The sequence below is a fragment of the Leptodactylus fuscus genome, chromosome 3 (assembly GCF_031893055.1).
Source record: "Leptodactylus fuscus isolate aLepFus1 chromosome 3, aLepFus1.hap2, whole genome shotgun sequence".
In the NCBI taxonomy this organism is placed as follows: Eukaryota; Metazoa; Chordata; class Amphibia; order Anura; family Leptodactylidae; genus Leptodactylus; species Leptodactylus fuscus.
This window is the reverse complement of record NC_134267.1, coordinates 106,646,761-106,669,805: the sequence shown is the minus strand read 5'-3', so window position 1 is coordinate 106,669,805 and position 23,045 is coordinate 106,646,761. Positions and strand designations below refer to the sequence as shown.

Genomic DNA, 23,045 nt, shown 5'->3' with positions numbered 1-23,045 from the left:
CTGGTCGTGAGCATGAGCACATCGGCCCCATTATGTTTACACATGGCCGTGTGACAACCATTACAAGAAGACTAGGTGAAAAACAGCTGTCCATCTTTCACGGCCATTTTGCACCCATGGGGTGGCTATTTTAATGGATCTTCCCACATTTCAATGTATTGAGGGATCCGTGAACACAGACAAAAACAGGCCATGTTCCATTTTTTTTAACAGTCAAAATATCACTCGTGTGAATAGCCCCTATTCTCAAGCATTGAATTTAGTGCAGTTAAAAAAAACCGAAAAACGTGCGTATGGCAGATTTACGGTCCTGAACATGACAGTATGCCAGGAGGGGGACTCCTAAGATAAGAGTTATTTGTGTTACTAGGAGCCCGTGACTCCCAAGCATTATACTTTCTTCTACCGATTATTGTAATGTCACTGTAGATGGGGCTATTCACATGATCAGTATTTTGACAGTCCATTGGAACACATCATCATACCGGTAACAGTTCATGCTCTATTTTTGTCCGTTTCCTCAGATCCCAGCATACACTGCAATGGCCATTTTTATGGTCGTGTGTAAAGTTTTATCGTGACTCATAGATATGGTTAGTCACGTGAGAGTTGGGGGCGATATGTGACGTCCTCTGCTCTGACCTCTGACACCGTATCTGCAGTGACCGCTGCTACCAGGACTAGGGCCCCGCCCCCCGTTACACGGCCGTTAAGCTCGTCTTCCTAGAATGAGTAATAAGACACCAGCTAAGCCCAAGGAGATCCTGGAGGCGGGGCTTACGTGACTGACGGGCCCATCGACCAGTCTTTTGCAGCTGATAGGCTGTTGAGTCGCCCGAGGCGGTTACGTCACAGTGTCGCCACCCCAGCTATATAAGCGAGCGCTCGCCCCTTTCTTGCCGCTCTACACAGTATGGCCGGCGATATTAGCTAGCGCTCGCTCAACCGCGTTCTCTGTAACAGGGGAATCGATTCATAACGGGAAATAAGAGACTGTACCGGAGAAACTCACACTATCCATCACATACAGAACCCCCCAACATCTACTACAAACCTCATAGAACCTTCCGATCGCCAAGGAATAAGACAAACACTAAGTGAAGATTATTCTAGAAACATTTAATTCCAAACCGTTTTACCAAAAAAGATCACCTAGTCGGACGTGGGAGGAGAGTTCTAGAAACAGATTTCTATTTTCCGTTTCTCGTTATTTTCTGCGTTGTTGGTGGGTCTCCGGGGGAGATGGAGGAGAACGGCGCGCACTTCTTTGAAGGTACCGAGAAGCTGCTGGAGGTCTGGTTCAGCCAGCAGGATGAGAGCAAGGGATCCGGAGACCTTCGGGACATCCCAAGGTGAGCATGACACCGGTTTGTGGGGGCGGTGGGGATTGTACGGCCTGGATGTCATCTACCCGCTGCTTATCTGTGGTGAAGGTGACACCGGCATGGCTTAGCACGTAATGTCTGCAGCACTGAGCCGGTGGAAGGCTGCAGGAGACGGACACCCATGTGCTCCGGCCGCCTGGCTATGGGGGAGGGGATGATGGCTTCTCTGCCTGGCGGGGAGTATGAGGGAGGCAAGCCGACCTGCCATTTTGTTTCTGCCTTGCCCTCTTGTGAGGGTGCGGAGCTGCATGTGAGAGGAGACGCTAGTGTGTGGCGGAGGAGGTGACTCCCTGTCTTCACACCGCACTTTCATTCATTTAGTGGCGCAGTTCTGCCTCCCCTTATACTGTGGAGGAGACCGGTAACATATGGCTGCCCCTCACCGGGCACCTGTTCCTTCACATCACATATAGGAGAGCTCGCCCTTCCCTAGACTAGGATGGAATAGAAGCCATCGGTGGGGCGAGGTAGTGGCCGCACTGGAGGTCGGTGTGAGAGGAGGAGGAGGGTGGGGCTGCAGCTCCTGTGCTCGCCACTGATTCCCAAGCTCCGAGCATGTGCTTCATTTGCACACGTTGCCAAATGGCTTCCCTCTCACACATTGCCCTTATAAGGGGAGGCCACACAATATGGTGCTACCTTGTCTCCCCGAGCAATGACACAACATGGAAAGTCAGATCCTTTGGTGATGTGCTTGTATCCCTGATATAGGTTTCATTCATACAGTGTAGTGTGGTGCAGTGCTCCTGGCGGTAGACATGGCGATATATTGCCTCTGCAGTACCTGGTACACATGACTATTGATCTCTTAGTATCCGTCCTGCCGCTTCTGCAGGCCGTATAAGATCACGTGGCCATTTTGGCTCCAACAAACAAATTTTCTGGCTACCGAAAACAAAAGCTTATCGTGGTAACGTTTAGATTGTATTCCCCCTAATAAAATCTTACTGTTGTACTATGTCAATTTATTGCTCATGTAGTCACTATGGTGGTCGGAAAGTGGCTCTTAACTTGCTCCAAAGCTAGCCGCACGTCACTATCATGCTGTACAAGGAATAGAGGTCTCACGGTTACACATGCTCTAATTATTATAATAGAATAAAGGCAGATTTTGTTTGCAAGCCTGAAGATGGCCAACCCACCATTGATTGAACAGAACAGCCTGGAAGAAGGAGCAGCCTGTTATATTTCTGTGTAGGAGCGGTTCCCAGTCTTATCATCTGTCTATAGTAATAATTCATCCCCTTAACTGAGGATTCTTATAAACCTATGCATTTCGAGTTTTCTTCACTGTCAGTGATACGTTGCAGGCCAGTGTAGGGTTTGACCTGAGAAGCAGAGTTGTTAGATATGAGACATGCCATGGGGGTTAGATATTGAGGAAGCCTGTTTAGCATGATTCACTGAAATGGCAAGTCTGCTGCAGCTACACGTGAGTTTCTGTGCGGGCCCACCTCCTCACCATGGTAAAGCCAACCGCAGCCAATCAGGGGGATGGGTTTGATCTATGGAAGAATGTGCTGTAGCAGATACTGCTGCTCTTATACAAGCTCACACCCTCACACCAGCTCTCCCCCAACCTCAGCCGCTTATCTTTTATCAATTCTTACCATAAATGAAGCGCATTACAGTTATGGGGTTTCTTGTATAAGTATTGTATATCTGTTAGGTCTGGGTAAAATGATTTTTATTTTTTTAATTTAGAATTGTTTAATGTTAACTTGCGGCTTTAGAACAGGATATGATGTAGAGAAGCTGAGATTTGTATCTCGGGTATTTATGATTTTAGAAAAAAATCCGAGTATATCTTAATAGGACACATATGAGGGACAGAATCCTGCTTACCCCACCCATAGCATTCGATAGCCTTCTGTGTACAGATAATGGAGTAGAGCCCTTAATCTCTGTAAAGTCTATTATAACCTCTTTTAGGGTTTATAATTTTTTTTTTTCTGAAATTCTTCCAAATGTCTTAAACATAAACTCAACATTAAATTTGCAACACCAGGAAGGAAGTCTTGGAGGTTTGGAAATCACTGGATGGATATACATGTTAATGATATGCAAATGATTAAAAACAAAGTATTCAAAGCATCATAAATGGTCACTAACTTTTCAGACAATCTAGTGTCACTTCATTGTGCATGTGATTCAGAAACTTAATAGGGGAGTTGCTGCCTATAATAGGATGTATTAAAAAATAAAAATAGTAGTAGTATTGAATATAGTTAATGGATTAGGGTACAGATAACACTGAAAACCACTAAAATCTCCCACAGGAGAAAGTCAGGAAATTTAGGTTATATAGACATAAGTACGAAGATATGTCCACTAAGGAAAGGTGCCAAGATAGTCGGGCACCTGTCCTCAATGTAGTTACAAGATACCTCTAAATCCCACTATATTCCAGAGTCCTGGTAATGAACTGTCATGTCACAGTAAACTCATTTTAATTACAAGAACCAATGTGTCTTGATAGTAAACGGGTAAATAGGTTAGCTCATATATTCAATGAACTCGAGAGCTTGCTATAGTTCTGATATGGAATACAACCTCTAACCACTATAACCCACAGCTAGGGCAATAACTGGGTGTAAGGAGGTCCACACACCATCAGTACAGTTTCCTGGTCAGTTCCCTGACCACTAACAGCTGGAGGTTGCCTACTAGCAATGTAACACTCCATATAATGGCCAAGTAAATCTCGTCTGATTAATACTGATATAAGATGTAAGCGCAGAATAAAATCAGGCATAAGCCCAAATGATAGCACTGCCGTTACTTGCAGCACCAGAGATGACTTGCGCTCTGCAAGTGCTTTTTGGACACATCAATGTTAACAAATGGATCCCCCATCTGCCTGTGTTCAATGCAGACGCAGACTAAATACAGGGATATTCCACAATGTTTAGCTGAAGCATCAGAGACGACCAGTACTCTTTAGGCACACCTATCATGTTTCTAGATTGGTAAATTCTATAAGCTCCAACATATCAGTAGAGGAAAGTGTGAAGAACTAAGAGGCCTGCGGTAAGTAATTTGCAGTTAAGCTTCAAAACATGGACCCCCGATCCATGTATCAGCTAAGTATCAGCACTGATACTTAGCTGTATGGAGGAGTGGAGGTCCCGGTCTACCGTAGTTAAGACCACGGTTCCTAAAGCGGACACCTTCCAACCAGGGTCACAATGTTGACCAGCTCATCAAGAACAAGCCCACAGCTGAATGTGTGTTCCCTCCTATGGAGTGGCGTAGTAGGTGTGAAGTAAACAAAAGCTCCAGCATCCTGAAAGCGATGCCCGCTGGATACATGTGAACGTAGGTAAGCATGCCACGATCAGAACCTCCGAAACACACTTGTCTGTTGGCAAATATAGAACCCACTAGGTTTTCACAAGAGGGCAAATGAATATAGGGATTAAAAGCTAGGAAGAAAAATAAATAAAAGACTATTTTGAGGGGACATAATAGACTGGAGTGAAATAAACAAGGCTGTAAGGCCAATGAGCAGTATATGAACTCAAAGCATAATAATGAGGATATCAAATTAGAGATCAAGCCTAACCAAACTGGTCAGTACTAATATATATAATGCCGTTGGGAAAATAAGATATCAAACAGATGGTAAAAAAAAAAAAAAAGATATTTTACCAGGGATCAGAATACAAATAGGGGCGGAGTATAAACAATGCCCCTCCCTAGGCGCTAAGAGAGCAGGTAAATGGAACAATCTCCCTATATAGGAGGAATAATATGTTGCCTAAATGAAGTACGTGTATGGTATCCCTTCCTTAAGACCCCATGGTTTTACTGTTTGAAGCATAAAGGTTCATCAGGCTTCTCGTAATAACTTTTGGTCAGTGTCACTCCTTTCTAGCCAAGCTCTGCCGATAGATACATTGGAAGAGCAAGATGTCTTCACAGCGAGTGGAGGGGGAGGTTCTGTCTTAATGCAGTGACTAGAGAGGTGAGGGCTCCTCAGCCTCTGCACTTAAATTGCTTGCTCTGCGCAAAGGACTGAACATTTTACAAATCTTTCAGCTTACAGTGTGAGAAAAGTCTTCTATGTACCTATATAAACTTGTGGCTGCTTGTGTTTGAGGATATTCAGAATTCAAGCAGATGCTTGTGTGTATTTTGCAGTCCAGTGTTCCTGGACTGCCTACATTATGGGTCACTGTGGCTTTTCTCAACTATTTGTTTGCTGTTGGACAGTTACTCCTGGCAGAATTACATGTAATTAACTAGTAGTAGTTATAATGGATAGGTGAGGGGACATACTGCTCTTTACGGTGCACACCTGCCACCTCAGACAAATGTGAATGTGCTGCAGCCATAATGTGATTATTAGCATCTGAAAAACTCATAGGGAACAATATATGAAGCAATATACAATCTTAGAACAGACTACCCAGCAAGACTTCACACTTTTCAACTTGGGTTATTAATGGTTGCCTGAGTACTCAAGATAGGCAGAGGGCTCCATCTGAGCTCCTGACTATTGGTACTGACACACTGGGTTTATTTGTGCTTTGCAGTGTCTATCAAATAGTATAGTTTTTATTTACTGAATACAGTATGGAATAACACCATTCCACTGGCTCAGCAGGGGACTAAAAGGTCGTGTTAAACTAGCCTCTGCCCGCGACTTCGTCTGTGTTTTGGCATCGATAATCCACTTATATTCAGAAAATTACTGCTGTCGATGGTTCTCATGCTCTGGCGTTTCAGCAGCTCTCAAGCTGGCCTGCCGCTGAACTTGTTCCTCGCACTGTGCCTGTGATTTGTTCCAGCAGCTCGCTGGGATGCCGTATAATGAGCGTGTTATTGGTGCCGATGATCTGCCTGCTCTGGCATTTCGGCTGCACTAAGAGCCACTTGACACCTAGCTTGCTCAATCTTCCTCAGCTCTGCTTGAGGGGAACTCTGTTGATTTCTGGCTACCTTCATAGCTCTCGTTTTTTGAGAATTTAGCGGCAAATTAGATTTTTCTTTTTCCTGGCATGTTTAAAATTTGGAAACTGCCAATTTAGATTAAAGGTGGTTTTCCCATCTGAGTGTTGGCCTGGAGCAGATCAGATAATAAGCAAATGCATGTACACAATGGACTCATTGTTATGTGTGTTTACATAGATAGATAACAGATCTGGCTTTATCAGTAAACTCCAATGAGCTGAGCTGCTGGTAAGAGCAGTGTAATATAGTATATGAACATAAATTCATAAGTCAAGAAGCCATGTCAAATTTCATGCAAATCCGGCAAGCCAAACGTTCACATTTATAATATTAGTAGGAGGATAGGATAGGGCAGCTCAATTAAAAAGAACCTGTCAGAACAATTTGTGACACTAAGCCACAAAAAAATTAAACCTTTATATTTGCCTAGATATCACTCTTGTCAGACTACTTGTCTGGTGCTCTCGGTGTCTGCACCGTTCTTCAGTGAAGCAAAGGATGTTCAACCTGGCTTCACCGCGCAAGTTCCGGGGGTATGGGGCATATGCACTGAAGGTGAGGTGAATTCTCTGGCTTCAGTGAAGAACTCGCGCCATTCTGGGGAGGAATACATTTTATTTATATAGCGCCAACATATTCCACAGCACTGTACAATTTGTAGGTTTAAAGTATAGACAAAAAAAATAGATTTCAAATAGTCACTTCACACAATGGGACTGAGGGCCCTGCTTACAAGAGCTTACAATCTGAGACAACGCCAGAGGGAGTATAAAGCAGTTTTTAAACCTTACCTTGCAGACACGGATGGCTTTATTACAGTTACACTGAATCCTCAGTCCATATGGGCCTGAGGACGAATAAGTGTCCCAAATCCCCCACCCCTTCCTCACACACACAGATTCCCTTTAATCCAAATGAACTTTTCAAATCAATTAAAATGTTGCGTCTCTGCAATCCTGACTCACGCTGCCACTGGGTAATGGATATGTCGCAAACTGTAGGCTATCCAATCAGAATTGCTCATTTGTGAATAGCTAACCAAAACTCATCAGCATGGTGTTACATATAAAAGGAGCTGTGTCAGGTAAAAAAGAGCATCCTAAAATTAATGTAATTGTATTCATGGTGAAATATTCAATTAATTGATTTAGGTCATAATCTCTTCCCTACAAAGGGCACACACGATAGATGTGATTGGTACAGCAAAATATTGAAAATACAATGGTAGCCTTAGGTTGAATGTTCTGAGCAGGGCTGTGAAGTTGGGACAAATTCTGGTCATAGTTGGGGGGGGTGCACTGACTCTGGCTGCAGAATAAAACTATTTTTAACTATACAAATGCATAATTACATACATAATATGATGCATGTTTACTTTAATCACTAGACTTTTAATACATTTAAGGATTTTTACTGCTTATGACATGCCATGAAGGAGACTGAGTCAGGCCTAACAAATCCACAGCCCCAGTTCTGAGAGAGAATGTAACAGTAATTTCGGAACACAGCGTTGTTAGAAATTATTTTTTAAGGTTTGCCATGATTTAACAGAAATGTATTAGTGACTAGTCGGCTAGTACATATAAGTGGGCTATTATAAGGGAGAACCATTACAGTGATGGAGAATAATCAATAAAGGAGCCGTTTCACAGAAAGGTAAGTACATAATGTGTCAGGCCCTGGGCTGAGGTAAGGAAGGGCAGGATACCTAGGGAGCTAGGGATGGAGGGCTGGAGTAAGGTGAGGGGGGGTAGTGTGAAAGTTACATAGCAGGAAGCTGAAGCCCATAAACAAATGCAGGAGATACCAGGAGCTCTGAAAAATGAATCAGAGCATGGCTAAAGGTATATGGGTCCATCTATTAACCTATTAATAGTTAGTTACCCTACTAAATATAATTGACATCTGATCGAAAAGCTGCAGAAGACTTTACATACATGTAGTGTAATTGTAGTAACTGCTTATGTCCTGCTGCTGTACAATGTGCAGCAATCTAGGAAGTGGTTACACATAGTGTCTATTGGTGTCTGGGAAGACTACCTTGCTAATAGCACTTTTTTTCTGTAGTTATCCATTTACCCCTTAATGTCTGTAGTCAATTGTCTATGTATTGCTATGGGGAATTGAAATGTTTACTAAAACAGATACGACAGGTTCTCTGGTTCCATACGTGGCCGCATTTAGCTGCTCTGTCAGGGAAATACAGCGGGTGTTTCTGAATTCTGCACAAGGGAATAAAACTTCCAAATTAATTTGGTAATCGCAGTGAGTGTCCTCGCACTTTCAGCCTTTACATTGTAAAGGGTGAAGGCTTCAAAGAGTTCACAGCACAGGTCAGTTTTTGCACAGGATGTGGATGAGTTGGTTAAATCTCATCCGCTCTGCTGCTAACATACAGGTCTGTGGAGATTACCTTGCTACTAATATCACTTGTTCCTTTTCCTCTATTTACCATGTAATGTCTGTAGTTTAGTCTTCCCCCTGAGAGATAAATGTGTAAACTCTTGTAAGTGATCCAAGGTTAGCCAAACTGTTATTAGTGGCTTTATGACCTTGTGGAATGCTTTTAGACTTCAGGATACATGATCTAAGTAACTACTTGATAAACATGAGTCTAGAGCTTAGGAGCTGCTCAAGGAAAGGAACAGTAACTGCAGAATTGACTTGTAGAAAACTGGTTAAAAGGGTTGTCCCAGTAAAGTCACTTATCCCCCCATACACATGATAGGAGATGAGTGTCATTCAGCCCCGAGAAGGGCAGACAGACAACCAAAACACCCCCTCCCCTTCCCTAGCGTCTACTGCACCCAAAAACTCCCACCATTTTAATTTTTGAAATTTTCCAGTAGCTGCTGCATTTCCCCCCCTCGGCTTATACTCCAGTCAACAAGTTTTCCCAGTTTTTTTGTGGTAAAATTAGGGGCCTCGGCTTATATTCGGGTTGGCTTATACTTGAGTATATACGATATTTGTATGTGTTTTGGTTTTTTTTTCTGTGGCAAATGGTTAAAGCATGTGTATAATTTTCACCCTTCTCTTGTTTCAGGTTTGAGTGGGACAAACTTTTGGAGAATGTTCATTGTTTGATCATAAGTGTGACAAAAACTGACAAGCAGGAAGCTTATGTACTCAGGTAATGTGAATGGATACTCTTGTATCAAACCTGCCCTACTTCTCACCCTACACACAATGATGAATTACATCAGCACCCACTGAAATCAAAAGCCTATCTGCTATAATAGTGGTACAGCAGAGAACTCTTTACAGTGATCTGCCCAAATGGGTAGAAAGTACCAACTAGAAAACACATTTTATCTTAAAGAGGACCTTTCACCACTTTTGGGCACATGCAGTGTTATATACTGCTGGAAAGCTGACAGTGCGCTGAATTCAGCACACTGTCGGCTTTCCCGATCTGTGCCCGCTGTAAAGAGCTTACGGTGCCGGTACCGTAGTGCTCTATGGTCAGAAGGGCGTTTCTGACCATTAGCCAGAGATGTCCTTCTGCCTCGCGGCGCCTATCGCGCTGTGCTGTAGAGCGGGGAGGAACGCCCCCTCCCTCTGCTCACACAGCTCGTCCATAGACGAGTATTATCAGGAGCGGGAGGGGGGAGTTCCTCCCCGCTCCACAGCACAGCATGATAGGCGCCGCGAGGCAGAAGGACGTCTCTGGCTAATGGTCAGAAACGCCCTTCTGACCATAGAGCACTACGGTACCGGCACCGTAAGCTCTTTACACCGGGCACAGATCGGGAAAGCCGACTGCGCTGAATTCAGCGCACTGTCAGCTTTCCAGCAGTATATAACACTGCATGTGCCCAAAAGTGGTGAAAGGTCCTCTTTAAGATAACAAACGCCATTTGTAGAAGAAACCAGAGAAGAATAGATACTGCTAACATAAACTTCAGATTCTGATTGAAAAGGCCACAATCTTTAGTACAGCAGTGCCATATCAATGCTATTGGGTGCCCACAGATAGCAAGTGTCCCATACTAGTGAGACAGGCTAGGTTCACACATATGCCTTGTTTCTTCCATGATTCCATCCCTGAATCCACTTGAAAAATGTGAAGAGAGAAGTTCTTTAGGGTCCATGGGTAACCACTTTTTAACGTATTGGGTTTCCGTTTTTCAGGTCCCAAAGTGGACTCAAAGAATGGAAACCCGAAAGCAGGTGTGAACCCAGTGTCACAATTTCACTGCAAGTAAGGTTTCCTCCTCCCACCCCCACCCCCCTATAATTGTTGGACCTGACTGCTAGTCTACAGCATTTATCCTTAGAACATTGTTCATCAATTTTCGGCTCAACAGCGTTTATGCTTATGGTATCAGACTATCTGAAAGTACATAGCAGCTTTTGTAAGTCTTTCAATCCATTACCCTGTCAGCACGGCAAGGTTTTATGTGACATGTTTTATGGTTTCTTTACTCTTCAGAGGATCTGTAAAATGATCCCAATATGAATGACCACTTTGGCACAACTTTATGTATACAAAGTCTCAAAAGAACATGACATTTATACAGTATGGTACTTCTGGCGTTGTTGTTGTTTGGATGCTGTTGTGTCCAAGGTGTTCGCTTTCAAATTTTCTCTAGTTACGTATAAAAAATATATATATACTTATAATACTTATAATGATTTGGCTTTTTCACTGTTTACTTTTTCTTCATGGATGGTGTAAGTGTTTTTAAAGGGATTCTATCATTAAAACTCAATTTTTTCTCACTAACACGTCCATCTTCTTCAGGAACGTCCTTTTCACGTGTCTTCTTCCAGCGCAGGCTTAAAACGTCTAGGGCAACGCCAGCTGCACATGCCCGCCGGCCACAAGAAAATGGCTGTTTACAATACTGTGTAAGCGGCCATTTTCTTATGCCCGGTGGGCATGCACAGTTGACTTTGTCCAAGGACTAGAAGTTCCGACGTGTTAGTGAGAAAAAATTGAGTTTTAATGATCGGATCCCTTTAAACAAAAGACATAAACTTTTCACGTTTTTTTAAAGGCAAAGTAAAGAAGTCTAATACCTATGAATATTGGTAGTTGCAGCAAGCTAAATGTCTTGTAAGTTTTCTTCCCTAAACTATTCTTTTCTTTACACAGTGAGAGTAGCATGTTTGTCTCCAAGAGACGTTTCATTTTGAAGACATGTGGTACCACCCTCTTACTGCAAGCACTGGTTCCCCTGTTGGAGCTCGCTAGAGAGTACTGTGGGTTTGATGACATTCAGGTAAGTGAGGTTCATTTCACAAAATCTTAGGTGAGCCTCATACTCTTGCTTGTTCTTACCCAAGGTGGTTTTTTTTCCTCTTTGCAGAACTTCTTTTATTCACGAAAAAATTTTATGAAACCAGACCATCAGGAATACCCACACAGAAATTTCCAGGAAGAAGTTGAATTCCTAAATGAAATTTTTCCAAGTACGTGTGGGGTATTGAATAAGAATATATAATCCACTCCATATGTTTGTTTTCTTTCTACAGAGTTCTTAATATGTGCACTTTTCTGACTGACTTATCTGAAAAGTAATCACAGAGTTTTCACCGTTTTCACCCCCATTAGCTGGGTTCGTTCACATCTCTGTTGGAGTCTCCAAAAGATCTCTGAAAATCCTGATCTCTGACATAGCTTATCCAGTAGGCAATGTCATCTCTGTTTATAAAATTCTGTTCAACCATTCCATAGATAAAAGCCCTTATTGTGTTGATACAAATTAGATACTATTACAGAAGTGGGTGGCAATACTGCATGGCTCACAGCACACAGACTGTATCCAGACAATCCACTATGTGTTTGCCTACTTTACTAGTATACACTAACTTGAATCAACACAATAAGGGCTTATATCTTTGGAATGGCTGAACGGATTTGGATAAACCAAAATGCTCATGGTAACTACCAAATGTCATTGAGCTTTAACTCCTTTATTACCACGAATTTAATACTCCTCTCCAGTCTCAAGTCTTTTGCAGCCTCCAACAGGTTTTCTTCCAGGATTGTCTTGTACTTAGGTCCCTCCATTTCCCCATCAACTCTGAGCAGATTCCCTGTCCCAGTTGAAGAAAAGCCTCCCCCCAGCATGATGCTGCCACCACCGTGTGTCACAGTGGGGGTGGTGTGCTCAGGGTGATAAGCAGTGTTACTTGCTTTGCATTTACATCAATTTTGATCTTATGTGATCAGAGCACCTTCTTCCCACATGTTTGTTGTGTCCCCTATATGGCTTGGCTATATGGACTCTCTTGGCTAATTAAGTGACTTCTGAAGGCAATTGATTGTTAATATGCAACCTGAGTAAAACGTGTGTTAAATGTTTTTTTCCTTAATAGATGGTGCAGCTTATTGCATGGGACGCATGAATTCTGATTGCTGGTAAGTATGGAACCCTATGCAATTTGTTCTCATTTCATATCCTTTTAGTCGTGTGAATAAGCATAAGCTCTGCTCAAAGCCAAGAAGCTCGTCATAAAGCTGCTGGCAAAAAGTCCATTCAAGTGACTTGTTTTATATAGGGCTGTAGTTGCAGTGGGATAGCTGGTGCAAACACTGGCCAGTAACCCACTACAATGTGCAGTAGGAGCATGGTATGGAATATTTATGGCTGCAGATTTCACCTGCATATTGTAGCGTTTTGTAATGAAAGGGTCAAAATTTGTGGGAGACCCACAAAGATGGCTACAGCAAATCTTACCTGAACTTAAGTTCTTTTTGCCACAGTGACTTTCAGGGACACATTCTGCTAAGTTTCCTTGGGGGGATATTCAGCAGTGTGTGCATCCCATGCGGCCACAACCATACCATATATGAAAAGCATGCTTCATTTTTTTGCCTTGCAATATTATTTTGTTTGTAGGTACTTGTACACTCTGGATGTTCCAGATGGGTTTGTCATCAACCAGCCAGATCAGACTCTGGAAATTTTGATGAGTGAGCTTAACCCAGAGATCATGGACCAGTTCTACATGAAAGATGGTGTTACTGCAACTGATGTCACTCGTGTAAGTAAAATTAACTTCACCCTATTACTTCATTGCTAATGACTGTGAAAGGGTCATATTGCTGCCAGTAAATTGCTGAGAGCAGGAAGAGAAGTTGAGATCTAGGTTATAAACTCCTATAACTTAATTAACTTAATAGTTTTATCCTTGTGTATGCTTCTCTCAGATAGGGAACCTTAAGTCCATGGATAAACTGAGCCTATGGCCTAAAATGGTTGACAGTTTCTCTTTAGTGTGCAGTGTACAATGCACGCAGCACATCTCAAGTTAAACAACATTTCGTAAATGAATAGTACTGATATGAAACTTTATAATCTTGTTAAATAGAAGTTTTCTTCTCCACTTTTCAGGCAGTTTTTTTTCCCCTATATTAGTCTATGAGGAGGGGAGGGGGATGGAAAAAGACACTATGCTGTTCCTTGCATTAACACTGCTAGGTTGTAGATAAGAGCCTTTCACAGCACAAAATGAGGCGATAAATCAATTAACCATCTGGCAGAAGACTCAGCCCCTCCCTGTTCCATAGAGTTGTATGTGTGAGACTGAATAGGAAAGAATATCATTTAAACAAAGCAATCAGATTGAAGATAAGGAGTAGGAGAATGGCTAAGTAAGTGGAGAAGGAAACTTATCTTGTTAACATATATTACAGTGTGTATTATTTAAATGCACTATTCATTTGGAAAAAGTTGTTTACAACTGGAGGTACTTTACTTTAAATGGCTTTACTTAAGATTGATAAAGCAGGTATTCTTAAACATTAGGCCATTGATAAAGCATCTTGTTTTGTCAAGACTCATTGTCCAGTGTAATCTAGATGTTGTGAAAGCTAGGGGGTAGGAACAATAGGGAAAGAAGCTTCAGTAAGTTTAATTTTTCATACTGAGTCTTTATAGAGATGGTGGCTTCTCAGCTGCCGGGAGGTGTGGGAACTTCACTAGGGGGCTGTAGGTATAGAGGTGGCAGCAGGAGAGGGTGCAGGCTTGCACAGGAGCTGTACTAGAAAACTGCATTCTGGCTTCTGTCTCTTTAAGGTAGCTGAGTGTGGTGTATAGTGAGCCCTGAGACTGGCTATTTTCATTCCCCTTCACCACCTCCCTGCCTGGACACTCAGTCTAGAGGTGCACACTATGCAGCTGAAGAGCCCTATAAAAAGATTGACTTGGGCCCTGCATGACGTCAAACAAGGGCTTGTGTACACCATTCAAGTACAACATCATGCCCACTTATACACTCTGCCTATCTGTGCACCTTACACCCCTGTACTCAAACAGCCTATAAATGGAGTACAGATCTCAGTTAGCAACTGAAAGATGTGCCAAAGATAGAAGCAAAGGAAGAAAGACCAGAGGGTCAGCTTCATGCTTATACCATAAGGGTATACGCTAACGCTTATACCATAAGGTGGCAAATTTTGGTAACAAAATAATTTATAGACTTGATTTACTCTCCAAATGCTGAAAGAAAATAAAGTAGTTTAAAGGTTTAGCTACACTTTAACCCTTTTCCAACATCCGCCGTAATAGTACGGCGCATGCCGGGTGTATAACGATGGCGACCGCTCGGGAGACGAGCGGCCACCATAGCCGCCAGGTGTCTACTGCTTTACACAGTAGACAACCGACGCTAATGTCTCCGATCGGTCCCCGGACCGATCGGAGGCATTAACTCCTTCGGCGCCGCTGTCAGAGGGTTAGTGAGGGTAGACGCTCCGAGGCCGGCGTCACGTTACTATGAAAGCTTGTCGCCGGCTTGTGATTACATTACTTCTATTGCAGGCTATGCTAAATAGCCTGAAATAGAAGTGCCGGTATTTTGCAATGCATTAGCATTGTAATGCATTGCATTAGTGATCAGATCAAGATCAGATCTGATCAAGACCCCTAGGGGGGGTCTAATAAATGCAAAAAAAAAGTAAAAAAAAAAAATATATATTAATTTTTTTTTAAAGTATTAAAAATTCTAATCACCCCCCTTTCCCTAGAACACATATAAAAGTAGTTAAATACTGTGAAACACAGTAAAATATTTTTCCTGTACGGTAAACGCCGTAGCGGGAAAAATTAGTCAAAAGTGCCAAACAGCCGTTTTTTCACTGTTTTGATTCTGATTAAAAATTTGAATAAAAAGTGATCAAAGCAATAACATATCCCGAAAATGGTAGAACTAAAAAGTACACCGGGCCCCGCAAAAAAAAACCAACCCTATGCATCCCCGTACACGGACGTATAAAAAAGTTATGGCTGTCAGAATATGGTGACTTTTAGAAAAAAAAATTAACACCGTTTTGGATTGTATTTAAGGGGTTAAAATGTAAATAAAACCATATAAATTTGGTATCCCCGGAATCGTACCGAAACACAGAATACAGGGGAATGTCATTTTGGCTGCACAGTGAACGCCGTAAAACCGAAGCCCGTAAGAAAGTCGCAGAAATACTTTTTTTTTTTTTTTTTTTTTCTTCAAATCTACCCCATTCTGATTTTTTTTTTCCAGCTTCCCAGTACATTATACAGAATAATTAATGGCGGCATCAAGAAGAACAGTTTGTCCCGCAAAGACTAAGACCTCAAATGGCTCTGGGAGCGGAGAAATAAAAAAGTTATGGGGTTTAGAAGGAGGGGAGTCAAAAACGAAAATCAAAACATGCCATCGGCAGGAAGGGGTTAAGTGTATTGATGGTACATGGTTGTACAAAGACACATTGTTTACTGTGATTTTGCAAACTTAGTGGGAAAGCACAAGTTGGCCATATTTGTAAGAACAGGTGTTGAACTTAGTTAATTTTTGCGTTTGCAAAATTTTTACTTTTTTCTTTTAGATGAGTGGAATTCGTGACCTGATACCAGGTTCTGTCATTGATGCTACAATGTTCAGTCCTTGTGGCTATTCAATGAATGGGATGAAATCAGATGTAAGTATCTTTCATTATATAATAGTTTATGTTCAACTTGCAAGTGTTATCTCTAGGATTCTGAATTACTGTGTATAACTTTATTTTTCTTAGGGAACTTACTGGACCATTCACATCACTCCGGAGCCAGAATTTTCCTATGTTAGCTTTGAAACTAACGTGTCGCAAACTACTTATGATGACCTCATTAGTAAAGTTGTGGATGTTTTTAAGCCAAGGAAATTTGTGACCACCCTTTTTGTTAATCAGGTAAAGCAGTTAAAAGTTTTTTATCACCCTACCTGACACATCCACATGATGATGCCAGACCATGATCGAGACATGAAAAACCTTTTAAATATCTCTTAACTTGGGGCTATTTATTATTGTTCAATTTTAGAACGCCATTAATTCCATATTGCTTTAAATTTGAAGAGGGTTAACAGATAAAATATATAAAAACTAGCACAATAGACTAACACAGCAACACGGTGGCTCAGTGGTTAGCACTGCAGCCTTGCAGCGCTGAAGTCCTGGGTTCGAATCTCACCAGGAAAAACATCTGCAAGGAGTTTGTTCTCCCAGTGTTTGTATGGATTTCCTCCTGTTCTACAAAGACATACTGATAGGGAAAAAAAAAAACACACACAAAAAAAAATATTACAACTTGTTGACCATCAGGTACAATGGATTAGAAGACCCTACCCTCAAAGATGTAGTCGGGGAAGGAGGATAGAGACATTGTTAGTGAGGGTAGAAGTTCAAATAGCAATATTATTGAAGGCTATAGGCTTTCTGGAAGAGGCGAGTCTTCATGGTCCTCTTTAGGGTTGTGATGGATAGTCTTGTGTATTGTGCTACTAAGCTTCAGAGTAATTAGCACATGAGAAATTTTGGATCTAGTTGTGTGAAGACCAGATAAGAACAGAGCCAAGGTGGAGGTCTTGAGGGGATTGCAGATTATATGGAGGTCAGAGCTTTAAACTGTTCGCTCAGCCATGGGTAGCCAGTGACTGGAATTAAATGAACAGCAGAGATGAGGGTGGACTGGAAAGGAGGCTACAGAGAAGAGTATTGCAGTAGCCCAAATGGGAGATTGAGGGAAGAACTAGTGGTTTTGTAGTTTTGAGGAAAGGGAGATGAATGCTTGGATGTGAGGCTTGAAGGACATGGCAGAATCAATTTACCTCAGCTATGAGTTTGTGATAATGGGGTGTAAATGTAGTGTTATTAACTTTATTAGGTAATGGGGCTGTATGTGTTGATGGAGTAGATGATGAACTCCATATTGAGTTTGAGAGAGCAGAAGGAGAAAGGTTATGGCTTCTAGATACACTTAAACTATGAATAGTAGAGTGGTAATATCTGCCAGACAGTTGTGTGGTATACATATCAGTGGCATTGTAAGCCATGGCCTGAGGGTACAAATGGAGACCATTAGTGGTCCGTGGACGGAGCCTTGAGGGGTACACTCACAGAGAGCATGTGGTAAGGGATAAAGAGATCCACAAGATAGCAGTCTGTGGTGCCAATGAATGAAAGAGTTTGTAATGGGTAGTTAGTTGTGGTGAAGCAGAGAGAATGATCTAAAGCTTCTAAACTTTATGAAGGTAGAACCCAATAATAGCTGAGATTTTTTTTTCCAGGGACCCCCTCTACCATAATTGGCCATATGTCCCTGAATATTCTGCGTCATATTGTACTGTAATATTATTCTACTCTAGAAGAGTATAACTTGTGAATAATTCGCCTCCCTTGGGCTTACTGCTGAAGGCTGTGCAGTGCTCTGCTACCTATATACAGTTGCTGATCTTCAATATAGCTTTAATATACCAGATTGATGGCCATCGCAGCGATGTACAGGATTACCACAGGTTGTGACACCCTTCCAGAACTAATGGAATAACTGCAGTAACTAAGGGTGGTGTTTTGGGTGAGGGGTTTGGTGCTGGCTATTAGTTAATTTTAAGGTTTAATGTGTGTGTGTGTGTGTGTGTGTGTGTGTGTGTGTGTGTGTGTGTGTGTGTGTGTGTGTGGCATCATGCAGGTAAGTACCTTCCAATCTGTTCTCATTCAGTTCTGGTCTAATTCTGTATATTACACTTATGGTATGTTCGCAAGAACTCTTTGGGCTAGTTCACACAGGGATCTGCGTGTACACATTCCGTCGCGACTTTCTGCTTCAGATTAGGCCCAAATGAATGGGCTTAGTCCGGATGGTGGTGTCGTGAGGCAGACGTCCGCAGCTGAATCAGCCGCAGAATCCGCCTGAAAGTGCAGCTGGCTGCTTTTTTTCAATATCAATGGGAGGTGGTTTTTTGAGCAGGATTTTGACGGGGATTCCGCGTCAATATCCTGACCATTTTGCTTCGTGTGAACTAGCCCTTTTGCAGGTTGAAAAAATCTGGCTCAGGAATTAGGAAGTGTTCACATGAAGTGGTTTTTGTTGCATGTTTTGCTGCGTTTTCTTGCTCAAGCAATTGTATGGACCAGGAAACTTCCTTTTTAAAAAAAAAAAAAAAAAACTCATGGTTTTTGCAAAAAGTGTCAAAAAACCACAACAAATGTCACCTCTTTTTCTCCTCCCATTGACTTCAATGAGTTTTTAAAGGCGGAATCTGCCTGAAGATGTCGTGTTTTTTTTTTTTGTAGATTGTGAGCCTCATATAGCGCTTACAATGTACATTTTTCTCTATCAGTATGTCTTCGAAAGGAATGGGATGGAAATCCATGCAAACACGGGGAGAATATACAAACTCCTTGCAGATGGTTTTTTGCCCTTGGCAGGATTTGAACACCAGGACTCCAGCGCTGCAAGGCGGCAGTGCTAACCATTGTGCCACCATGTGGTCTGTTTTTTTTTTTTTTTGTTTGTTTGTTTTTTCTCCTGTAGCTGAAAAAAAATCAGCTAGAGGAAAACTGCTACTGATTCCTATTGAAATGAATGGGAGGCCTTTTTTGTGGCAGCTTCCTCCTTAAAATCAGCCTGCAAAAAATTCCATGTGAACAATCCCCTTAAGAGTTACAATTGGGAGATGTTACACAGAACTCACTACTAGGCTTTGTATATACTACTTGGTAATGCGGATTAACCATAAAAGACTTACAGGTGTGAGCTAATGGAGAACAAATCAATGACTAGGATGAATCAACTGAAAAAAATGGGGTAGACTAAGAGCTTCTGTGCACAGCAGAATAGAAAGTAAATGGAGACTGCCATCAAAAGCTGAACAAACATACTAATAATAGAAGTGACAAAGCTGTTAAACTCTGAAGCACTGTAGATCCCAGCTTTACGTGTGTGTGTGTGTGGGGGGGGGATAGCAAGAACAGAAAAATGACAATAAAGCGGTAGAACAGTTATGTGCTGGGGTCGGCAGAGATGCATGGCTGAATGGATATGTTGGCCTGTAATGTTTCTCCATGTCCTGTGGGTCATACATAGAGGGCTCATGCAGGACTCTGCTCTGCCTTGCTGTTCCTGTATACAGTTTTCACACTAAGTATTCACTGCCAACCCAGTAGATTTTGTTATTGTAATACTATATAAAGGATTTGGTCACTTAGATATGATAGCGATTATGGTATTTCTCAATGTGAAGCCGTTTTTGGCAGTATATGGAGCTGTAACCATTTCTACTTTTCAATCTATTTTCAGAGTTCCAAATGTCGCTCGACATTCAGTTGTGCTCAGAAGATTGAAGGCTTCAAGCGACTCGATCGCCAGTTCGCTCAGTTCAACGATTATAATTTTGTTTTCACCAGTTTTGCAAAGATCCAGCAGCAGAGTTGATTAGAAAACATGAAGAAAAAACGCAAAAAGAAATCAAATATGAGAGGTGGTGGGTGCTTGCTAGCCAATGTCTCCAGGGCCCATTGTTTCCATTGCCATCACCTTCTAGTTACAGAAAGCCCTGCATATAATCCTAGTATGAGTTTGAATTGTATTCATTATTATATCAAGGAGTTAGATAACTTGCATGAACGCTCTCTCCTGTGTGTAGATATTCAATGCCACTCTTGCTGTGAAATTGAAGTGCATGTAGAAAAGCGAAACACATACAGTACTAGAATCTCTAATTGTAAAAATGCACCTAGGTCAACCCACAGCATAGTTTTTCTACAGGTATCACCAAAAATTCCACACAGACAAGGTTTTCGTCCACACTAGCTCATGTCATAGGGCCATTGCAATGTTTTGTGAACTGCAGGATTTCATGTCATTTCATCACAGGACCATGTTTTATTTTTTTTTTTTTTGGATATGTGGAATTTGTTTTTCACAAATAAAGATTCTTTTGCGCATAGTTTACAAGCCTGCCTAATTTCCGGTTATGACGATAGTTGCCCTTTTTTCCATTTTTAATTTTTTTTTCTTATTCACTTTGGGACCTTTTTAAAATGTATTCTGTAAAAAAACAAAAAAAATCCTGTTCAGATGCGGACTTGATTTGTACTGTACATTGGTTTGCAGGTGCTTTGAAGCCTTTGTAGTTGAGTATATGAATATTTATTGGCCTGGATCTTTCTCTGTAAAGTCAGTGACTGCCAATTCTGGTGTGATAACAAAATGCTGTAAATCTACCACATCTCACCTCACATTCATCTTGTATCCCTGTGACCTTATGCATGTGACTACTATTCTGTATTTAGTAGTGCTGTGACCTCATCTGCATTCTCTTGTGTATATGTTGAGTGTTGCTGCTTTTTACCATATGTTACAACATGGAGAGTTGGTGAGAATCAGAACTGTACCGGTCTTATAAATAATAAATCATGCTATATAATGCAGACTTTCAAAAATTTTGGTTTAGATACCATTTTCAGCTATGAAATAACAATTGTTGCCATTATCTTTGTGTATCCTTTCTAGATATGTTGCTTGTACCTTTCATATTTATAAACCACACTTTTTATAGTGTTAGCTCCAACTTGGTGGATTGAGGAATCGTGTTCTTTAGAGCCCATTCCTTGTTTGCAGAGTTAACAAATAAGGGTCAGTGCACAGAGTTTAGGTGCTGATTTTGACACTGAATTTGCCTCAAAATCAGCCTCCAAAAAAGGCCTCCCAATAGAGTTCTATTGGGAGGCTTTTTCTGGAGGCTGATTTTGAGGCGGATTCAGCGTCAAAATCAGGACCAAAAAACTGCACTGACCCTTAGATATTCGATCCTCTGCATCTAATAAATTGAAATTTTAGATTTTGGCCATACAACGGTTATCCTATGAAATCCATATGAAGACCATAGATGAAGCCATTGCTGGCCATTAAGCACATACTCATGATGTTAGGCAAGAGTAATCCATACTGGGACATCATGAATGGTGTGTAGATCTTGTCCTCAGTCTCGTATTCAGTAGTCAACAGGGCACATAAAATCGCCAAACAAGGTATTTTGTATCTAGTTAGAAACACTTCAAGAAACCTGTACATGCTGTACTGTACTGTCAGTGTATTTCAGAATACATCTGCTTCATTGTATTACATGCGTAGACTGCATGGTCACCAGGGAATGTTGAGGGGATATGAGTGGAATCTACAGAGTAATTTGTAAATTAGTGATTTTTTTTTTAACTAAAACTTTTAAAGACACCTGTGACACCGGATATTTCAGAGCAACTATCGGAAAATTGAGTGGCAAGTGGAAAATATCAGCAAAAGTGAACTTAATGTGAAGTTTCATCCATGATGTTAAAGGGATTTCTCAAATCATTGATTTTTCCTTAACTGTATAACAATAAAAAGGTGTGTTTTTAGCAATTCCCTGCCACTCATGTCAGCTCCTTAAGGGCCATTCACATGTAGTGATTTGATGCTGATTATGCCCAGATTCTGCCTCCCATTGTTTTTAATTGGAGAGAGAGATTGTAGCGGGACACTGAGAGAAAAAAAAGTCCTGCTCAATCTTGCCATGGAGTCTGCGTTATGAGACGTCCTGCTGACTGGGCCCATCGGCATTCTGCCCCAGGTAACCAGCTGCTGGAAAATGAAGACTAATTCCTATTCATTTTCCCCTGTGTGAATGGGTCCCTAAGGGTGACTTCCCTGTGTCCCTTCCCACTGGTTTTGAAAACCCCTTTAACATTTCCTCACTTGAAACAGTGCTTGAGCACCTTCTCTATAAATCACCCTCAACTTTTAAGGACCAATCTTAGAAATGGTAACTGTCCACTTTTGCTTTAATATAACCTGATCTTCCAAAGCCATCCCCTAGGGGCTATACTTGCTGTGATTAGGAGGAGCAGGTCATGTTGGTCAATTGTAGACTACCTCTTATCTAAATTATGACTGAAAAAAAAACTTAAGATACATAATTAATATATATGGATGACCTGTTTGAAAACATTGGGAGAGTTAATTGCATTTTTTTAGGTTCTCTAGCTCACTGAAATGAGGAAAACATGATTTATTTTTCTCTACACTGTTAGACTTTGGTTAATTGAATTGTACTGAAAATTTCTGTACCTCAGACCTAAATGCTTCAATAAACATGCTTAAATGGTGTCTTTTGTCTGTTTAGTGTTGACAATGTTAATAAGCACAGTCTGCCAGGAAGAAAACTCATCTGCATCAGATGATTTGTCCTCTTAATTATTTTCCTGTTTATATAAAAGATGAGCAATAGAGAAATTGGACAATGTCCTCATCAATATTGTTTGGAAATGCTAAGTTTAGTAACTGGTGCAAAGGCTTGAAGTGTCCTTATACGAGCAATGTTAGACACAGTTAAGACCACGGTTTGTTCTCTGAACCTGTAAATGTACATAAAGTGGCATGCAAAAGTTTGGATACCACTGGTCACAATGATCTTAAA

General features: G+C 41.4%; 1 protein-coding gene across 1 annotated transcript; it reads left to right on the top strand.

Annotated features, from left to right (window-relative positions):
- The first annotated feature begins 897 nt into the window (after positions 1 to 897).
- On the top strand, positions 898 to 22,735 carry AMD1 (adenosylmethionine decarboxylase 1). The gene is made up of 9 exons (XM_075268111.1): positions 898 to 1,352; positions 9,388 to 9,474; positions 11,443 to 11,569; positions 11,657 to 11,759; positions 12,669 to 12,711; positions 13,193 to 13,337; positions 16,159 to 16,251; positions 16,345 to 16,500; positions 19,889 to 22,735. The coding sequence occupies exons 1-9, from the start codon at positions 1,243 to 1,245 to the stop codon at positions 20,021 to 20,023; spliced, it is 999 nt and encodes a 332-aa protein (XP_075124212.1). The 5' UTR covers positions 898 to 1,242; the 3' UTR covers positions 20,024 to 22,735.
- The last annotated feature ends 310 nt before the right edge of the window (positions 22,736 to 23,045 follow it).